At 34.7% G+C, this 17370-nt stretch overlaps 1 protein-coding gene across 4 annotated transcripts in view; it reads left to right on the top strand.

Moving 5' to 3' along the window:
• The window catches only part of RUNX2 (RUNX family transcription factor 2), a 260435-nt gene that overhangs the window by 137211 nt on the left and 105854 nt on the right, over nt 1-17370 (top strand). For 2 of the 4 annotated variants that reach the window (XM_070732445.1, XM_070732447.1), the window contains one exon: nt 16262-16423. The exons of 1 other annotated variant lie outside the window; for it this stretch is intronic. In XM_070732445.1, coding sequence (XP_070588546.1) covers nt 16262-16423 — 162 coding nt within the window. Of the gene's footprint in view, nt 1-5591; nt 5766-16261; nt 16424-17370 lie in introns of all 4 variants that reach the window. One more of the 4 variants, XM_070732444.1, reaches the window with a different exon arrangement.

Below are 17370 nucleotides of genomic sequence, written 5' to 3'. Positions count from 1 at the left end.
GTGTGTATGTGTCTCTCTGCATGTATCTTGTTTGTGTAGGACAAGTCGTGCATTTCTCTCTCTCTCTCTCTCTCTCTCTCTCTCTCTCTCACACGCACACACACACACACACAGTCATGCAAATCTAATGGGGCATGTGTATAAGATTGCTGTTCCTTTTTCATCAGTTACACAAAGTAATTAACAATCATTTTGTATGGACCTTTTTATTTAGGTGAAAAAACAGAATCAAGCTCGGCTTCCCTTCATAACCCAATAGATCATACAAATTGGATGAAGTTAATTTTAGGCTCCCTGTTTCAGTTTAATCCCTAAGCAGAAAAATGTACATGGATGGATGGATGGATGGATGGGAGGGGGGAGGGAGGGAGGAAGGAAGGAAAGAAGGAAGGAAGGAAGGAAGGAAGGAAGGAAGGAAGGAAGGAAGGAAGGAAGGAAAGATTTACCCCCCTCATTACTGTTGGGTGACAAGAACTGATTGCAAATTTTTCAAGGAGGCAGTGGAGGTCAGAAGCAGAAATGACCAGTCAATAGGATTAACTATTGTGTCCCTCTCTAGAAGAAATTCTAGCAAACAAGAACACTATCCCTTGGAACATTTATTTATTGCTCTGTATAAATAATTTATTAATTCAGTGTTCTTGCATTGCTTTTCCCCACATTTGTGTGATTTCCTTGCCACTACATGCAATTCCTCATTTGAGAAGCCCAGATAGAAATAGGTTTCTATAGTTAAGCAAACTGCCTGTCTTAGTCTTGCATCTTGAAGTTCTTTTTTTGAAAAGTTATACTAGTTTTTTATTTTTAAATATGCATCAATATCAATGCATAAATAGTGTAGCCCCTGTTTATAATTAATTTTGATATATACATCAATAATGATAATCATAATTATTATAATAATTAAACTTACATAATCCCAGTATTAATATTCAGGGTGGTTTTTTAAAGTTGTTATTCAATATTTCAATACTCCATTTAGTGTTGTAAAGGATATATGGTAATACTGTACCATCTTTCCCCCTTTAATCTTTTCCCTTAAATAATTACTTATATTCTATTATATATTTAAAAACTGCTAACATTCCCCCTATTTCTTATTTCTACCTATATTCTAACTTCTATTCAGATCACTATTGCTAATTTTAATATTAATACTCATGTTTATATAAGGCATAGCCCTTCATTATTTAGTTGTTCAAAGTCATAATAAGTCATTCAAGTACCAATCTACCAATTATTTTAACATACCTTATAATACCCTTTCTCAACTTTCAGTCTTCCCATCTTAACTATTGCTTCATGTAAAGATGTGTATTCTTATTTCTATCTCTATTCAAGTTTCTAATCAGACCATCATTATATTAGAAAAAAGTGTGTGTGTGTGTGTGTGTGTGTGTGTGTGTGTGTGTGTCTATGTGTGTATGTATGTATGTATGTATGTATGTATGTATGTATGTATATGTCATCTGGCGGGACCCAGGGGAAGAGCCTTCTCTGTGGCGGCCCCGACCTTCTGGAATCAACTCCCCCCCCCCGGAAATTAGGAGTGCATCATCTTTAGAAAGGGGTTCCTTCTGGGACGACAGCCCAGCAGACCAATTGGGTGTAATGGGTGGCATATGGATTGAGCACTGACAGGATGACCCACCCCCACCCCTTCAATCTCTGTAGCAATGTTGACAGCACTCTTATGTTTATTTTCCAAAGTCAACGTCTGGATATGTTGCTGAATATGGCTACTCAATGTTTTTGGTCAACCAAAGCGAGGCCTGTTCTGAGTGGAACATGTCCTGTTAAACTGCTGTATGGTCTTGCTGCAGCTCAGTTTTAGGGTCTGGACAATCTTATTATAGCCTAGGCCATCTTTATGTAGAACAACAATTCATTTTTTCAGATTCTCAGAGAGCTCATTGCCATGAGGTGCCATGTTGGATGTCCGGTGACTAGTATGAGAGAGTGATAACACCAAATTTAACACACTTGCTCCCCCTTCACACTTGAGACCTTGTACCACTAATGAGTCCCATGACACCAGAGAGGAAAAATGGCTAATTGGGGCCTATTTGGACATTATCATTTAGAGGTGTACTCACTTTTGTTGCCAGCAGTTTAGACATTAATGTTTAGGCATTATGTTATTTTGAGGGGACAGCACATTTACACTGTTATACAAACTGAATACTCACTACTTTGCCTTGTAGCCAAGTGTAATTTTTTCAGTGTTGTCACATGAAAAGATATATTTAAATATTTACAAAATGTGATGGAATGTACTTTATTTTAAAGTCTTCCTTATTCTCATAATAGAGTCTCCAGTAATCATAAAGTAACTAGTTATGCAACAGTAACAATCCTCCAGATGAATGTTATTTATTTCTCTCATCAAAATGTTTTTCTAAACTTTTAGGGATCTGGTATATTCCATTCACCAGTAGATGGCATGTTCAATTTAGGCTTCAGCATTGTTTCAAGTCTTATAGTTTTGATTAATCCAAATTTAATTCAATTTATGTAAGCAGTGAACTATTCAAATAAATTCAAGTAGACATCCCAGCATTTTTAATGCCTTTCCAAAACAATGCCTGCTCAATTTAGAAGTCAAATTTTATATATTTTGGAAGATCTTTAGCTTTTAGGGTCTAAATAAAAAGGGATCTTCTCACCTAGTTCCAATCACTGTTCATCTGCAATGCTCCTGCACATTTATTTGTTGCCTCAGCTATCCCAGCTTTGTGGCAGCAATGATGATTGCCTCTTCTCGTCAAGGGATAGGGAAGATGCCCTGAGTCCAGCAAGAGAGTTGCTGCTCTCCCTGAATTACAGGGCACCCCTCTTTTCTTCACCACCCCTACAGGGTGGCTTTAGCTCTTTTTGGAGCCTTCCAACAGTGAAAATTTGGCACGGGAGTGTGGACACCCACTCCTCACATCCAATACCACCGCAACATCAGCCAGAAGTCCCATCTTGAAGTTCTTCACTCTTGCAAAATCTAAACCAGCTATCACCACAGGATTTTCAGTTACACATTGCAATGCTGGATACTTTTAAGTTTTAAAGAACTTACAACTGCAAAAAAGAAGAGGAAAAAAAATCTTCATTATGTGTAATAAATGGAATGAGAGGCATACTATAATTGACCATAAAAACATTTGGGATTTCTGCAAAATGTTTTGTGGAAAAGCTTGAATCCTATATCTAACATAATTCTAATTTAATAATATATACCACCCTAATATGCTGATGGGACATTCTATGCTGGAGGTGGTTGACAGGCTAGAGCACGGGTGACAAACTTGAGGTCTCATGTTGCTATCACATGAGGATTCACAACGTTTTTCCATTCATGGAACTGGGGTGAATGTGGCCTGGGTGTGATGCATCTGGCCCACCAGTTTGACACCCCTGATAGAGCAAAGATCCTCACCCCTGTCTCCTGTTCTCTTGGTTTTTAGTCTTTGTTTTATTTAATTTTTCCTAATTCTAATCATTTTGCATTAACTTTTTATAATTTTGTAAGTTGCTCAGGTCATTGCCATAATGAAACAGGTGATATATTAATATAATAAATAATAAATAAACAAGTACTGAAGACATAGAACTATGGGAATATTTCTAGCTATGTAAATCCTAAACAGTGGGTGAAACATTCTGTAGACATCTGAAAGAATATGGTTTATGATAAATCCCTATTTTCTACAAGTGCAGATTATTCTGTCTCCTGCTGGCAAAATTGTGAGGAATCCATAAAGCTTTTTCATATAAAACATTTGCATCGTCTGATGTAAATCATAACTACTTACCCCATTATGAATCTATCACCTCCAAAGTTTTCTTAATAAAATATATCCTAAATTTTGTCTTCATCACACTGTATAGATTTTTACAGTTAGATAATAGTAGTCCAGTAAGCTTACTCTGTCATTGCATTTTTTGGTCTGTTTCTTTAACTGTTGCCAAATTAGATTTGAACCATGTGTTTAGCATGTGTATTAAACAGAAAGACATTATCCCATGCAAAAAAGTCCCTCTCCTCTAGCTTTGTAGGTGTCATTGTCATCCCTAGTTTAATTGTGTTTTCCTCCTTGCTTGCACTTAACAGGGCATATTTTTAAAAGTTTTGTTTTAATTATCTCTCTATCTGAGAAAAATGTACAATTCTACATTCTTACTTAGTTCTAGGTTGCTTCTCTCCTTGTTCAGCTTCCACCCATTGTTTCTACCCTCAGGTACTTTGGATAATAGTTTGATTCCCTCTTCTTTGTGGTAACCCCTGAGATATTGGAACACTGCTATCATGTCTCCCCATGTCCTTCTTTTCATTAAACTACACACACCCAATTCTAGCAACTGTTCTTTATATGTTTTAGCCTACCATCAATAATCAATAATCAAGGACTAGCTGTTTTTGCAAATTGCTTAATTGATGATTCCAGAAATAAAATTAAAAGCTCTATAATAAAATCATTCTTTGTTGAGAACCTGGTAGAACTTTCAGTGAAGTATTTTGCTAAATGTGATTTCAAGTAGAAAGTGCAAATAAAAATGCAGCAAAATATTTTTTTTACAACGGAGCACAAAGAACAACCTGAAGTCTGCCAAAATACAATTAAAAAACAAACTAAAGAGGCAAACCTCCTCATTCCTACCCCAAAACCCAGTTACAATTAAATATGACGAATATTTACAAATGGTTAGATTTCTGTCCGAAAGAAAAAAATGGTGTGGAAGGAAAGAGGGGCAACTCAGAGTTGAGTAAGAATGTAACAATACTGGTTCCTAATTGGCAGCCATCCTTAATAGAAAAATACCTGCACCAGTTGAGGATAAATGATAACATGTTGTTTAACATCTGATTTGACACTTCTTAAATCTGATATATTACTATGGTATTTAGCAACTATTCCAAAATGAAAATAAAAGCTAAAATGTTATTTTAACACATCCAGGGGAGAATAGAAAATAGCCTGGTTGAAATGATTCAACTGCATTTGCTCAGTTCAATTTAGAGACTAACAGCTGTATTGAGGACAATCCACAGATGAGATTTTAAAAAGTCAAGATGGCAACCATGACTATCCAATCAAAGCCTTGTCCTTTTCTTACGTCTGTGCAATGTAATATGCAAATAGAAAAGGGGGCAAGAATTAAATAATGCAGATAGAGCTTCCATCTTGATATTTTGACCCCATAGCCCCCCCTCCCCCATGCCTCTGACTATAATAAGTGACAGATTTTTTTCTGAGGCCCCACTATTAGCCTATGTTTCTATAGATGCTCCACAGTCAGGCCATAATTGTTGAAGAAAAGCTTTATATATTATGAAATTCCTGCTTTTAAACAATCAATTGCATTGCTCCGACATAAATTGTTATAAAGACTGCAGTGATTTGTTCTATGCCTGGATAGCAATACAAGTGCCTTCCTTGTACCAATGCTACAGTGAGTGAAATAGTCCATACTTTAGTCCCTGCACCAGCTGCAGATTGAATCTAAATTTTCTTTGGTCTCACAATAATAAATAAAGCAGTTTAATAGTACAGTATTTGTCATGCTAACCACCCTTTTATTTTATGATTTGCTGTTTCCAGGGCACAGACAGAAGCTTGATGACTCTAAACCTAGTTTGTTCTCAGAGCGTCTCAGTGATTTAGGGCGCATTCCTCATTCCAGTATGAGAGTAGGGGTCCCGACTCAGAGCCCACGGCCCCCCTTGAACTCTGCACCAAGCCCTTTTAATCCACAAGGACAGAGTCAGATTACAGGTAAGAGACAGAGCCATGGGCTTGTACAGACCATGGTAATCACTGATTATAGGTCTTCTGTTGCTTCAAACTGGAGAAGGATGTTGCCAAATAAAAGTATAAACAAATGTAAATTACCTGGGGATAGTTTTTATTTTTGTAATATTGGAACCTTATTGGAACCTTTTAGATTATTCTTTCTGATTTGAAATCAAAATTAAAAGACATGATAATAAAATCTAAAAATAAGATTCATCCTTGGGATGACGCCCATCTATTCATAAAATATATCCAATGTCCAATTATAAAGCACAATTATGGATCAGCCAGCTCCTAAAGTTATAGATATTTCCTCAGTTTGCAAGCCAAAGTGGATTTTATTGTCTAAAATATTATGTACAGAAGTCAGGAATTTTTTAAAAAAATTGATGGTTTGTTTAAAAAAGAGATAAGTTTAATAATTAGTTGTTTAAAATACACATGCAGATAAACAATAATTTTCACTGTCTTCCATTTAATTATAAGCAGCTTATTGAATAGAGCCAAACTACATTATTTCCACTTACTTATGAAAAATAGGTTTTAGAACTATCTAAAGGTTACTTTTTGTGTAACTTGCATCTGTTGCAGATCTAATCAATTTAAATTCTGAAAACATATTTTCTTTGAAGAATTTTGAAGGCTGTTTGGACCCCAGGCAATCAACTTTTACTGTAGCCTATTCATTTATTACTTATTTGTAGGACATTTGTTTAGAATGTCAGGGGTGGAATCTGCATTCCTGATTTTCCCAACATTATTTTCTTACAACTCTACACCAAGGCATTCTATAGTGAGCACAAATGTTTTAACTAGGTTTGCCATAACCTGCATGTCTGATTTTTAAAAATGCGTGTCTCTGTTTGTATATATGTATGTAAATAGATAGATAGAGAGATAATAGAAGTATAGATGTATATGGTATTTATATGAAGTGTATGGCTTCAAAGTGTGATTAAATAGGACAGCATAGCACTGGGGCATTAGGGTGGGGACAGGCCCACCCGCAGGTCGCCACTACTAGTTCGTCCGAACTGGTTCAAACAGGCTGAATACCACCTCTGCTCTATCCCTATTTTCTATACTATATTCATTTCCTTCTATCAAGTCTTCCCTTACCTATTTTCACATAAAATTAAAAAAAAATCCAAGAAACTATTCTAGATCCTTAACTGCTTTGACATCCTTTGTCCGCATATTTCCCAGCAATTCCCATCCTAAGGACTCCAGACATGGAACATACCATTTTAGCAGAGTCACAAACCAGGCTAATGTATCATGGAGTTTTTCATCTTAAGATACCCTTCCTGACAAGCCAGCTTCTATACTACTAATGTATGTGTGAAGTTTGCATTTTTGGCCATGCTATTCATTCATTTAAAATTTATTTTTTTATTATTTACTTACTTACTTACTTACTTACTTACTTACTTACTTACTTACTTACTTACTTACTTAGTCCAATACACAATAATACACAATGAAGGTTTTAGAGGATATAGTAGAGAATAAATACGAGATATAAGAGAGACTATAGGACAGGGGACGGAAGGCACTCTAGTGCGCTTATGTACACCCCTTACTGACCTCTTAGGAATCTGGAGAGGTCAACAGTGGATAGTCTAAGGGTAAAATGTTGGGGGTTAGGGGATGATACTACGGAGTCCGGTAATGAGTTCCATGCTTCAACAACCCAATATTGACAATATTGTCTATTGATGTAGATAATTTTTTTAAGGACTCTCTCCAATGTTGATTAATGTTGAACCCACTTTACATATTACTTCAATGTGAATATTGGTCAGTAATGCTTAGTCTTGTTTTCCTATCTTGTAGCCAATTCATAAACCATGACAACACACATCTCCAGAGTTTTCAATGAGGGATTTTGTAAAAGGTTTTATGAATTATTTAAATGCCAAAAGGTGCAACTTTTAGTATCCTAGTTAAATAGATAGAGATATTCATATGCTTAGCTATGAATATGTTGTTTATTCTTAGTAGGTTTTTTTAAACTAGGCTTATTTATTTAATAACACTGTATTAAAACGAGAACAAGTTTCTTGATTTCAAGTGATGATTGTTTCATTTCATCACAAAGTTAATGTCTTACAAGTTTTGCAATGTACTAATATATCTTGTTCATTTCTTTTTTTTTAGACTGAGGTTAGCAACATACTGTATTTTATTTTATTCTATATCAACAGCATTAACATCTTGTAAATAATAGCTGTTTATCTGAATGGTATTAAAAACATAACCCTGGGAATTTGCTATCAATTCAGGCTAGCTGAACAGGCTAGCTGAACAGTAGCAGTAAATAAATTCCATCCAAATTAGATGACAGAGGTCATGCTACTTGGCAAAAGAAAGCAGTTTGTATTGCATAGAATTCTTATTCTCTGTTGAAATACTCATTGGCTTTTTGGGATAGTGATGATTTTCACTATACTCCAAAGTTTTTATTTTAGTCCTGGCTGTGTTTTTTTGTGAGATTTTAAAATCTTCAGTGCTGAAAATTCAGTGGAAGAGGCAATCAGAAATGGAAGAACATGACCACACTGAATACAATGCACTATTAGGCACCGAATGTGATTTACCTTATAGAAAAGAAAAGAAATACTGCACTTTATAGTATAATATAAGTACTACTTTCAATAAAATTATCTGCAGTCAAGTTAAAATGTTCCACAGCACCAAGGCTAGTTTTATAGTACTTCTCTGTAATGATACGGCAAATCATACCAAAATCAAATCTTATCTTTATAATAAGTTCTCAACTGTTTAGTTTAGTAGAGGGGTGGGATGGGAACTTTCTTTCTTATTAGCATAGGGATGATTCAGTGCAACTTTTAAAAATGGTACAATGCTCATGCATGATATAAATGGAAAGCATAAAATGAAACTATGGTTTACAAACCGTTGTCTGAAGATCTGGAATTTCCTGAGAGTCTCCTCAATGGGAATGTTTGTAATTAGGCAATCTTTTCTGAAGGACAACTTGACCCACTTCTACTGATCTTCTTCTATAAAGCTTTAGGTCACAGCTTAGTGGAATGAAGGAAATAATAGTACTTGAATATTACATCCCATAAAATACCTCAGAATAATCTGAATTTTGAAATGATTGCGGCAAATTTGCTAAAATGTTTATTTAAAAGTATACAGTTTGGAAAACTACTTTTCCAAGCTAATTAATCTAAATGATCAAAATACATATTTTTTAGCACTTAAGGCCTCCTTAAAGAGTTTTTTCATTCAATCGTAAGATTCTTGGAGACTGCCTGGAGAAATCTCTGCAGTTTTCTTGGCAAAGCTTTCAAGAAGTGATTTGCTATTGCTTTCTTTCTATGGCTGAGAGAAAGCGACTACTTCAAGGTCACCCAGTGGCTTTTGCCTAAGGCAGAACTAGAACTCCAAGTCTCCCAAATTTCTAAACGGACTTTAAAGTTTCACTATTAACCCTGAAACCTAGAATCTTATGTTGTGAATGAAAGCTAGGTGTTTACAAGATATCTTAAAACTTGGAAAAAGGCCGACTGAAAAGAAAGAGACTTAATTCTATGTATAATACTGTTAAAATTATGATGCGTGTTATTATACAACAGATATACCTGCATATGTACTGTATATTTGACATACCTTCAGAACTTGAGTGTAGCCCAGCAAACAACTTTTGTGGCTTTAAAAGTGCCTGGCAAATCCCAAATTTTTGCATTCTCAGACAGGAAGCAAAAGCAAGAGGCTTTTTCAAAATCCTAGTAGTCAACCAGTCACCGCTAATGAGTCACAGGTTGATCTTCACAGGTTATGAAATGCATTGTTGGCATGTTAGGAAAATTGTCATTGATTCATTATAAACATAAGTATAAGTACTTTTTAATCCCATATATTATATTTTATTATTTTCTATATAAGAAACATACTCTACTGCAGGGGTGTCAAACTCACATCGCTTGCTGTATCAGGACTTTTTTCCCCTTTGCTAAACTGGGTGGGGGCAGGGACAGCATCTAATGCATCTGGCCTGCGGTCCGCAAGTTTGACACCCTTGCTCCAATGGGTGCTAACTGCCTCTTTCTTGCCTTCATGTACGTGTGCACACATGTAATTTATTCATATCTTTTGATTTAAATATGAGGCATAATAAGAAAATGCAAAGTATGCAGTATGTGCAAAAATTACCAGAATTTATTCAGATATAAAACTTTTTAAAAGAAAATATTTTTTCTTAAGAAAACAGAGCCAAATAACATTTATTTATTTACTTACTTACTTACTTACTTACTTACTTACTTACTTACTTACTTACTTACTTACTTACTTACTTACTTAGTTAGTTAGTTAGTTATTCGATTTTTATGCTGCCCTTCTCCTTAGACTCAGGGCGGCTTACACCATGTTAACAATAGCACTTTTTAACAGAGCCAGCCTATTGCCCCCACAATCTGGGTCCTCATTTTACCCACCTCGGAAGGATGGAAGGCTGAGTCAACCTTGAACATATTTAAAACATATATAAATGATTTGTCAGTTCAAAATATTGGGGTTTTCTTTATTCCCTCCCCAATAACTATAAATTTATCTACTATTATATTTAAACAGATAATTGTTGCAATATTTTAAAATCTGCAAATTTTTGAGATAGCAAAAAATTAAAAGTTTAATAGTGTAAAATTTTGGTCAGTGGAAATTATGCAATTTCAGTGAAGAAGTTGTAGATACTGTAATACAATTGAAAGTTTATTGTCATTGGGGTAATAATCTGGTTGTATTAACTTTTAAAGTTTGGATTAGAACAAGTTTGGATTTTGATGTTGGGGGGGGGGGTGAGTTGATTTTTAAGTTTGTTTTCAGCAAAGTCTGCTGATAGATTTGTTTCCCTGATCAGGCTCTTTGAAACGGAAACAGTGCTTATTATCAGTTCAAATTGTTTCATGGTCTTAGAAATTCATTTTTAACGTGCAGTCATAAGTGATCACATTATGCTGGTTTCAGGATTAGCAGCATGTCATGCAAATGTACTTCAGCAATACATACTCATTATTGTATTTCTGTGGTATCTCTTATTTGCTAATAGCATATTTACACTGAAAACTTAGCTTGTCAATCAGCACATGGAAAATATGCAGATTAGAAAAAATATGTCACTTGTATGTACAATAATTTTCTATTTTAGAGGTCTGAAAGAAATAATACATGAACAAGCATAATTGTGAATTTAATAGGCGTCATGATGAATTAGCAATATGAGTTTGCTAAAAGTAGCATATGTATATATACTAGCTGTTGGACTATTCTACTGTTGGCATATTCTAATTATATCTATTAATAGATATAATTATTTTTGGGAATATATACAGGATCTTCATGCTGCTCAGATAATACATACAGAGTAGAAAGAATAAAAAGAAGGACATCAAATCTATTAAGTACACATTTTTGAATCAGTCAAAATTTATCAGTACTTAATAAATAGACTTGATGTTTATCATATCCAAAATTGTTGATTGTTGATTATTAGATAATTGTGTGACTTGTACGTTAAATAAACCACTGCTCTATTTTGCTGACTGAGGGACAAAGCCTTAACATTGTCACCTAGGTAAGTTCCTGTTCAAAAGGATGCTTTTCCCATGGATAATTATGAGACTCCCTCTACTTTCCAATCTAGATCTTAGTTTTATAGGCTAAGTAAGTTTCTTCCCCCAGTTCTGCCTGGTTTTTTGGCCACTGTTATCATTTTTAACTTCTTTCCCAAAGCTCAACTTCTTAATGGTTTTAACATTTTGTATTTATGTATTATAGCCAGTAACTGTCCTTTCCTGCTGCAAGGTAGAGATGCTCCTTATAACGTTTAGATGTGACAATGGCTAGAGAAGAAAGTGTAAAAGATAAGACTGTGCTATGGCATCTGGAAAAGGAACAAAACTTTATAACAATACTTTAAAATGAAAATAACATTTTAGTTTGTTAACTATTTTCCATTGTAACACTGAGGTTCAGTAAAAGCTGCTCTTATTTCTTTCATTTTTAGGTTTAGTGGTCTACCAGTGAGGTTTTTATACAGAAATAAACTTTGTAAATTATGATTTTGTCATGTTAACTATCCATGGAAAATATATGAACCCTCCTTCTTTTAATCTCTCCACTCCACTCAGTAGTGGCATTTTTTTTCTGTGCTGCATTTTCAATATAACTTGCTTTATATCTGCTTCTGATTGAATATATTTTAAAATACATCTTAATATTTTTATTTGTGTTTTCTTTTCTTTATTGGGCCTATCTGTACCTTCTCGTTATTATTAAAGCATCATGTTTAACTATGGATGGGAAGATTTTATGTGCTTTCAGGAAAAAAAAATGTCTTTTGAGTTGATAAGAAGACTTTTACATATTAATATAATTCCTTCCTTCCTTCCTTCTTTCTTTACATCTATCTATCCATCCATCCATTTCACTTAGAGATCTTGTATAGAGATTAAAGTGCTACTTTGTCTGTTAATTAACTGAGAGATGTAGATGACATGGATATGTCTTTTTGAATTTAATTCTAAAATGAATATTATTTATTTTAATTTTAAAAAGTTATATGTGATCTGAAATCTTTTCATGTAAAACATATTTTTATTTTTACTTGGCATAATATTCCCAAAAGGTTAACTCACAACCATATTTCATTGTTCACAACAGACTAAAAATATAGGTCTCTTTGCTATGGACATGTATTCAAGACAATTGATTACATTTCACAAAATGATGTTAAATGGATTGCCATTTTGCTCAAGATGTTTTCTAATAAGCTGGGAAGCACAGTTCAGTGTAAGAAATAGCCAAAACTGCTATGTACATAACTGGGAGTAAGAGTTTTACATTAAGAAACTGAGATAAGAATAATTAAATCTTAGGTTTCACTTGAAACTATTTCCTCTCCCTAATTTCAGGCCAGCTCAGGAGATGTTTATCACTGCAATGCCTAGATTTCTGAACCAAATGCTTTTGCTTTTTCCTAGATCTTTATTGCTATTACTGCCCCTCTTCCTTCTTCTGAATCACTTATTCATAACTATTTGTATAATTCGGTCTTAATATGCACCTTGGTCACTAAAAGCATTTGTTTCTTTCCTTACCAGTTGTATCATAGTTTTCTTTTTGAGATCTTTTAAATATTTAAATATACACTTAAAACGTGTGCCATCTTTTTTTCCATAATTAGTTTTTGTACCTTATCTTTTCCTTTGCTAGCCCAGAACTCTACTTTAATGCAGACAGATACCATAAGCATATAATGTGTTTTTTTCTTGGAAGGGTGCATGTAATAAGCCCTGTATATACAGGGAGGTTTCAGAAATAATCAAATATCATCTCTAAAGGTAGACATAGATTTGGAGCACCACACACATTTTTAGCTGGACCCGAGCTTGGTGACCTTTACTGGAATCTTTATTTAGAAAAGTTTTGGATTTTAAGCTCTTTTCTGTCTATGTTATTTCATTTGTTATTAGAATTGGTATTTCTGTTGTAGTTTGGAATTTGAATATAAAAGGGGAGGAAATCAGATTGCCCCTTTCTTTAGATATTTACTCTAATCTATTGCTAATAATTAAGCAAAATTTTTCTCAGCTAAATTTAATCTGAAAGTTTTTATAATGTGCACTAAGTAATGAATTATAGTATTGATACATTTTACTCTGTATATTTAATTAGCAGCTACGTAACATTAGAGTAAAGTTAGGACATTCATCCCTAAAACTGCATTTAGGATACACCTCCTTTATTTTCAGAGTACTGTAATGCTTCTAGGTTCCTAAACAATTCTTTCTGAAAAATGTACTCATAATGTATTTTGCAGAATGAAGAATAATCCTTCCCAAAGTATAATAAATCTCTCTCACCCTCCCTCCCTCCCTCTCTTTTCTATCTATCATCTAAAATTCTTCAAGCAAATTATGTCTGAATAGTGGAAGAGAAAAAGCTGAATCTACAAGATGTTAGATAGAAGGGAGAGAGAAATGGTTTTCCTATGATTATATAAATTTCCAGAACAGTAGAAAAAAATTCTTCTACCAGCTAATTACTAGAAATGGATCTTTATTTGCAAAATAGTGGTAAAATTACATTAACGTATAGTTATTCTATAAAGAGAAATGCCCCAGGAATTATAATGGTTTGCTGCTCAACTATCCCTCCCAGAAGAATCAGAAAGCAATATCTCTTGCATGGATGAAGTTCTTGTTTTCAGAACTACATTGCTTGATATTGTTAATAAGAAACTTGTTTTCCAACCTATTTCTCCAGTCAGGAAATGAATGTTGGGTATTATTTGGTTTAGATCAAAATATTCTGTGAAGTGGGATTGTGGAGCAAAGTAACTGTCAGAAACCAACGAGCAATGTATCATTTTAAATATAAATTGGCAAGTAATTGTACTAACCTCCTGATGTGCCTGATCTTGTGCAAATACTAAAAGAATTTATATAACTTTTCTCACTGTATCACTTTCACATGACAAACGTAGCACTTGGATAAAGGTTTCCAAACATGGTTCCTAGCAGGTTTGGTACATGGTTATAGCCTACCTCAGTGGTTCTTAAATAATTTGATGCAGCTATTCCTTTTCCCAGTCTTAGATAATGTAATAACACCACCAAACATATTCTTGTTTTACATAAGCATCTGTTGCTTATCAAATTTTAAACAAGCAAATACAAATTGCTCCATTAATCCAGGATATATCCAAGTTTTTTTTGTATATGAATACTTCTTTGCAAATGCATTCAAATCTGGTAGACAGGTTTACCTGTGGTTGTCTGCCTATTACTAAAGCTGGCATTTATCTTTTGAAATTAGTTTAATTTCCCATCCCTTCCAAACCACATACATACAGATGGTAATTGAAAAGATGATATCATCACTAACACACTGTAAAGTTAGTAGCAGGAACTAGCAATGTAATAATGGCCAGCGTTGGAACAGCCCCAACACCTGATAGTTGACCAACTTCTGTTCTGAATCCCTCCAGTAATGGAGAACCCAACACCTCTTTCTAGGTCAGGGGTCAGCAACTCGTGGCACTGGGGCCACATGTGGCTCTTTCATCCCTCTGCTGCGGCTCCCTATTGCCAGTTGGCTCCACAATTGATAGGGCTTTCGGTTAGAACAGGTAGAGGGAAAAGGAGACTGCACAGGAGGAGACTCTATGGTGGGGGAACTGGATTTCTGGTCAGCTCCAGAATTGATCGGGGGGCTTCTGGTTAGGACCTTTGTGGCTCTTTCAGTGTTTAAGGTTGCCAACCCCTGCTCTAGATATTGTTTCTCTGTCATATTGCTCCCATAATTAGGAAGCTCTTTCAATCAGATCTGACTTTTTGTAGCTTACATCCCTCACTCTGGGGTGATAGTGAAGAAGTCTTCTCCTTGCAAAGTTATGTCTAGGAAAATATGAATTTTGTTTCAGTGTTGTTCATGTAATCATATTTTCAATGGAAAGTTATTTCATCCTCTAGCAGTAAGAAAGTCTGTCAAAGAATCTTCAAAAATGTAAGCTAGTGGAGAGAGAGAGAGCACACACACTTGGTTGGATTAGGAACAATGTAAATTACATTAAACTATTGTTAGTTTTAGTTTTTAAAGATACATAAAAAGAATTTTTATAGGAACATTTTCTTCTGTTTTAATATATTATGTTGCCCTGTGACAAGTTTGGGTCATAGGCAAATTGAAAATTTTTCTCTGAGTGTCTGTTACAAATACATTCATTATTATAGAATTATGCTATTACATTCCCCAGAATTTTCCTCAGGGCACTATTTTGATATTTCCTTGTATGTGTGTTTATTTGTGTGTGTATGTGTGCGTATGTATTCCACTTTGGCACTTTGGATATCTCCAACATATAGGATTCTAATATGTTTTTCATGAGCAATAAATTCTTCCAGATAAAGCTTGGAATAATGAAAAGGCTAAAGAACTGAAAGCTGGAACCATAGTTCTGAAATGAAATCATGCAGCATCCTCAAATCCCTTCTCTCATTTTAGTTTTATTTCTGCTGTACCTCTTCCATGTCCTTGTTTCTTAACATCAGATTTCCTAGCTCCTGGACTTTCATCACTGACAGTTGTTTTAACATCATCTATTAAACTTCCTTTATCCCCTTCATAAAATTCTAATCTGGAAGTTATTCTTCCTATTGGAAAGCATTTGATCAGTCTTTCATAGGACATATCTTTCAGCTTCAGTCCTCAAAATCCTCTCTGAAATTAAACTGGGCTGCATTTTACATGAATGCTTTTAATTTCAAGTTTCAGGAGTCAGCCTGATGTTGTCAGTTCTGAATAGTAAAAAGGGAAGAAAAAGACCCAGTGCTTGGAATTCTTCTCATATGTTCCCATCTTACATATCGTACTTAGACTTTCTGTCTCCACCAACTGTTCCTGTCTTTCATTTTAAATTATTTTCTCCTTTGTTTTGTTTTTAGACCCCAGACAAGCACAGTCATCCCCTCCATGGTCTTATGACCAGTCTTACCCATCATATTTGAGCCAGATGACTTCACCATCCATTCATTCCACAACTCCCTTGTCCTCCACACGAGGTACAGGGCTTCCTGCCATCACCGATGTGCCCAGACGGCTCTCAGGTAAAGACTGTGTTTGAATTAAACTAGTTATCTCAGAGGGAAGCTAGGAAAGCCAAGAACAGCTAAGTATATATTGCATGTACGTAATAGATACAATATTTATTTTTAGGTGCATATTACTAAAAAGAGTTGGGGTTCCTCTGTGAGGTAACCACCTCACTTTGCAGTGATTTGAATGCTGAAAATTCCTTGAAATTTCAAAGTCTCATTGCTTTACTATGCTCTGTTACATGCTATTTTTAAAAGCAGGAATACTTTACCTCATTTATATGAAATGCTGCCCTCCTCCTCTTCTTTCTCCTCCTTCTCCATCTCCTTCTCTTCCTTCCTTCTTTCCTTCTTTCCTTTCTAAATTTGCCCACTTACTATTGCTATAATACTTTGATCACTTATTCTTCTACCATTTAAAGACAGAGAAAATGACTTTATCAAGATCCCTCACAGAAACTAGGAAATTAAAGAATAGAATGCCATCTTGGAATAGATTGAGGATAGTAGCAATGCAAAAGAAATGAAAATCTTGATAGAAATAATGCTGAGCACCAGCAATACTAAGCCTAAACAAATGATTTCCTGCTAAAAAAATATGTTATCTTGGAAAATAATCTTATTGTTATATTGCAACCCATCCCTCCATTGTCATCCTCTGTAGTTTGTTATTAGTGACCTACTTGCTGAAGTATGATTTATGATTAACCCGTACAAAAATCCATATGATCTGCATTCCTCATCTTTCTGTGAAGTTGGCAAGACACAGTTTTTATCATTCTGTGCACCTGTTTGACTCTCAGCCAGGTGAATGTCTATAGAATATATCTATAATATCATTGACAGGATGAGCTACAGCCAGGAGTCATACAGGATTTGATTTGTCTGGTTTCTTTCCTTTCTTTTATCTTAGGGATGGGAATTTGATATATTTCAAAAGAAAGAGGAATAAGAATCAA

The sequence above is a fragment of the Erythrolamprus reginae genome, chromosome 1, assembly GCF_031021105.1.
Source record: "Erythrolamprus reginae isolate rEryReg1 chromosome 1, rEryReg1.hap1, whole genome shotgun sequence".
In the NCBI taxonomy this organism is placed as follows: Eukaryota; Metazoa; Chordata; class Lepidosauria; order Squamata; family Dipsadidae; genus Erythrolamprus; species Erythrolamprus reginae.
The sequence above is the reverse complement of the archived record's forward strand: the minus strand, read 5'-3'. Positions and strand labels throughout refer to the sequence as shown.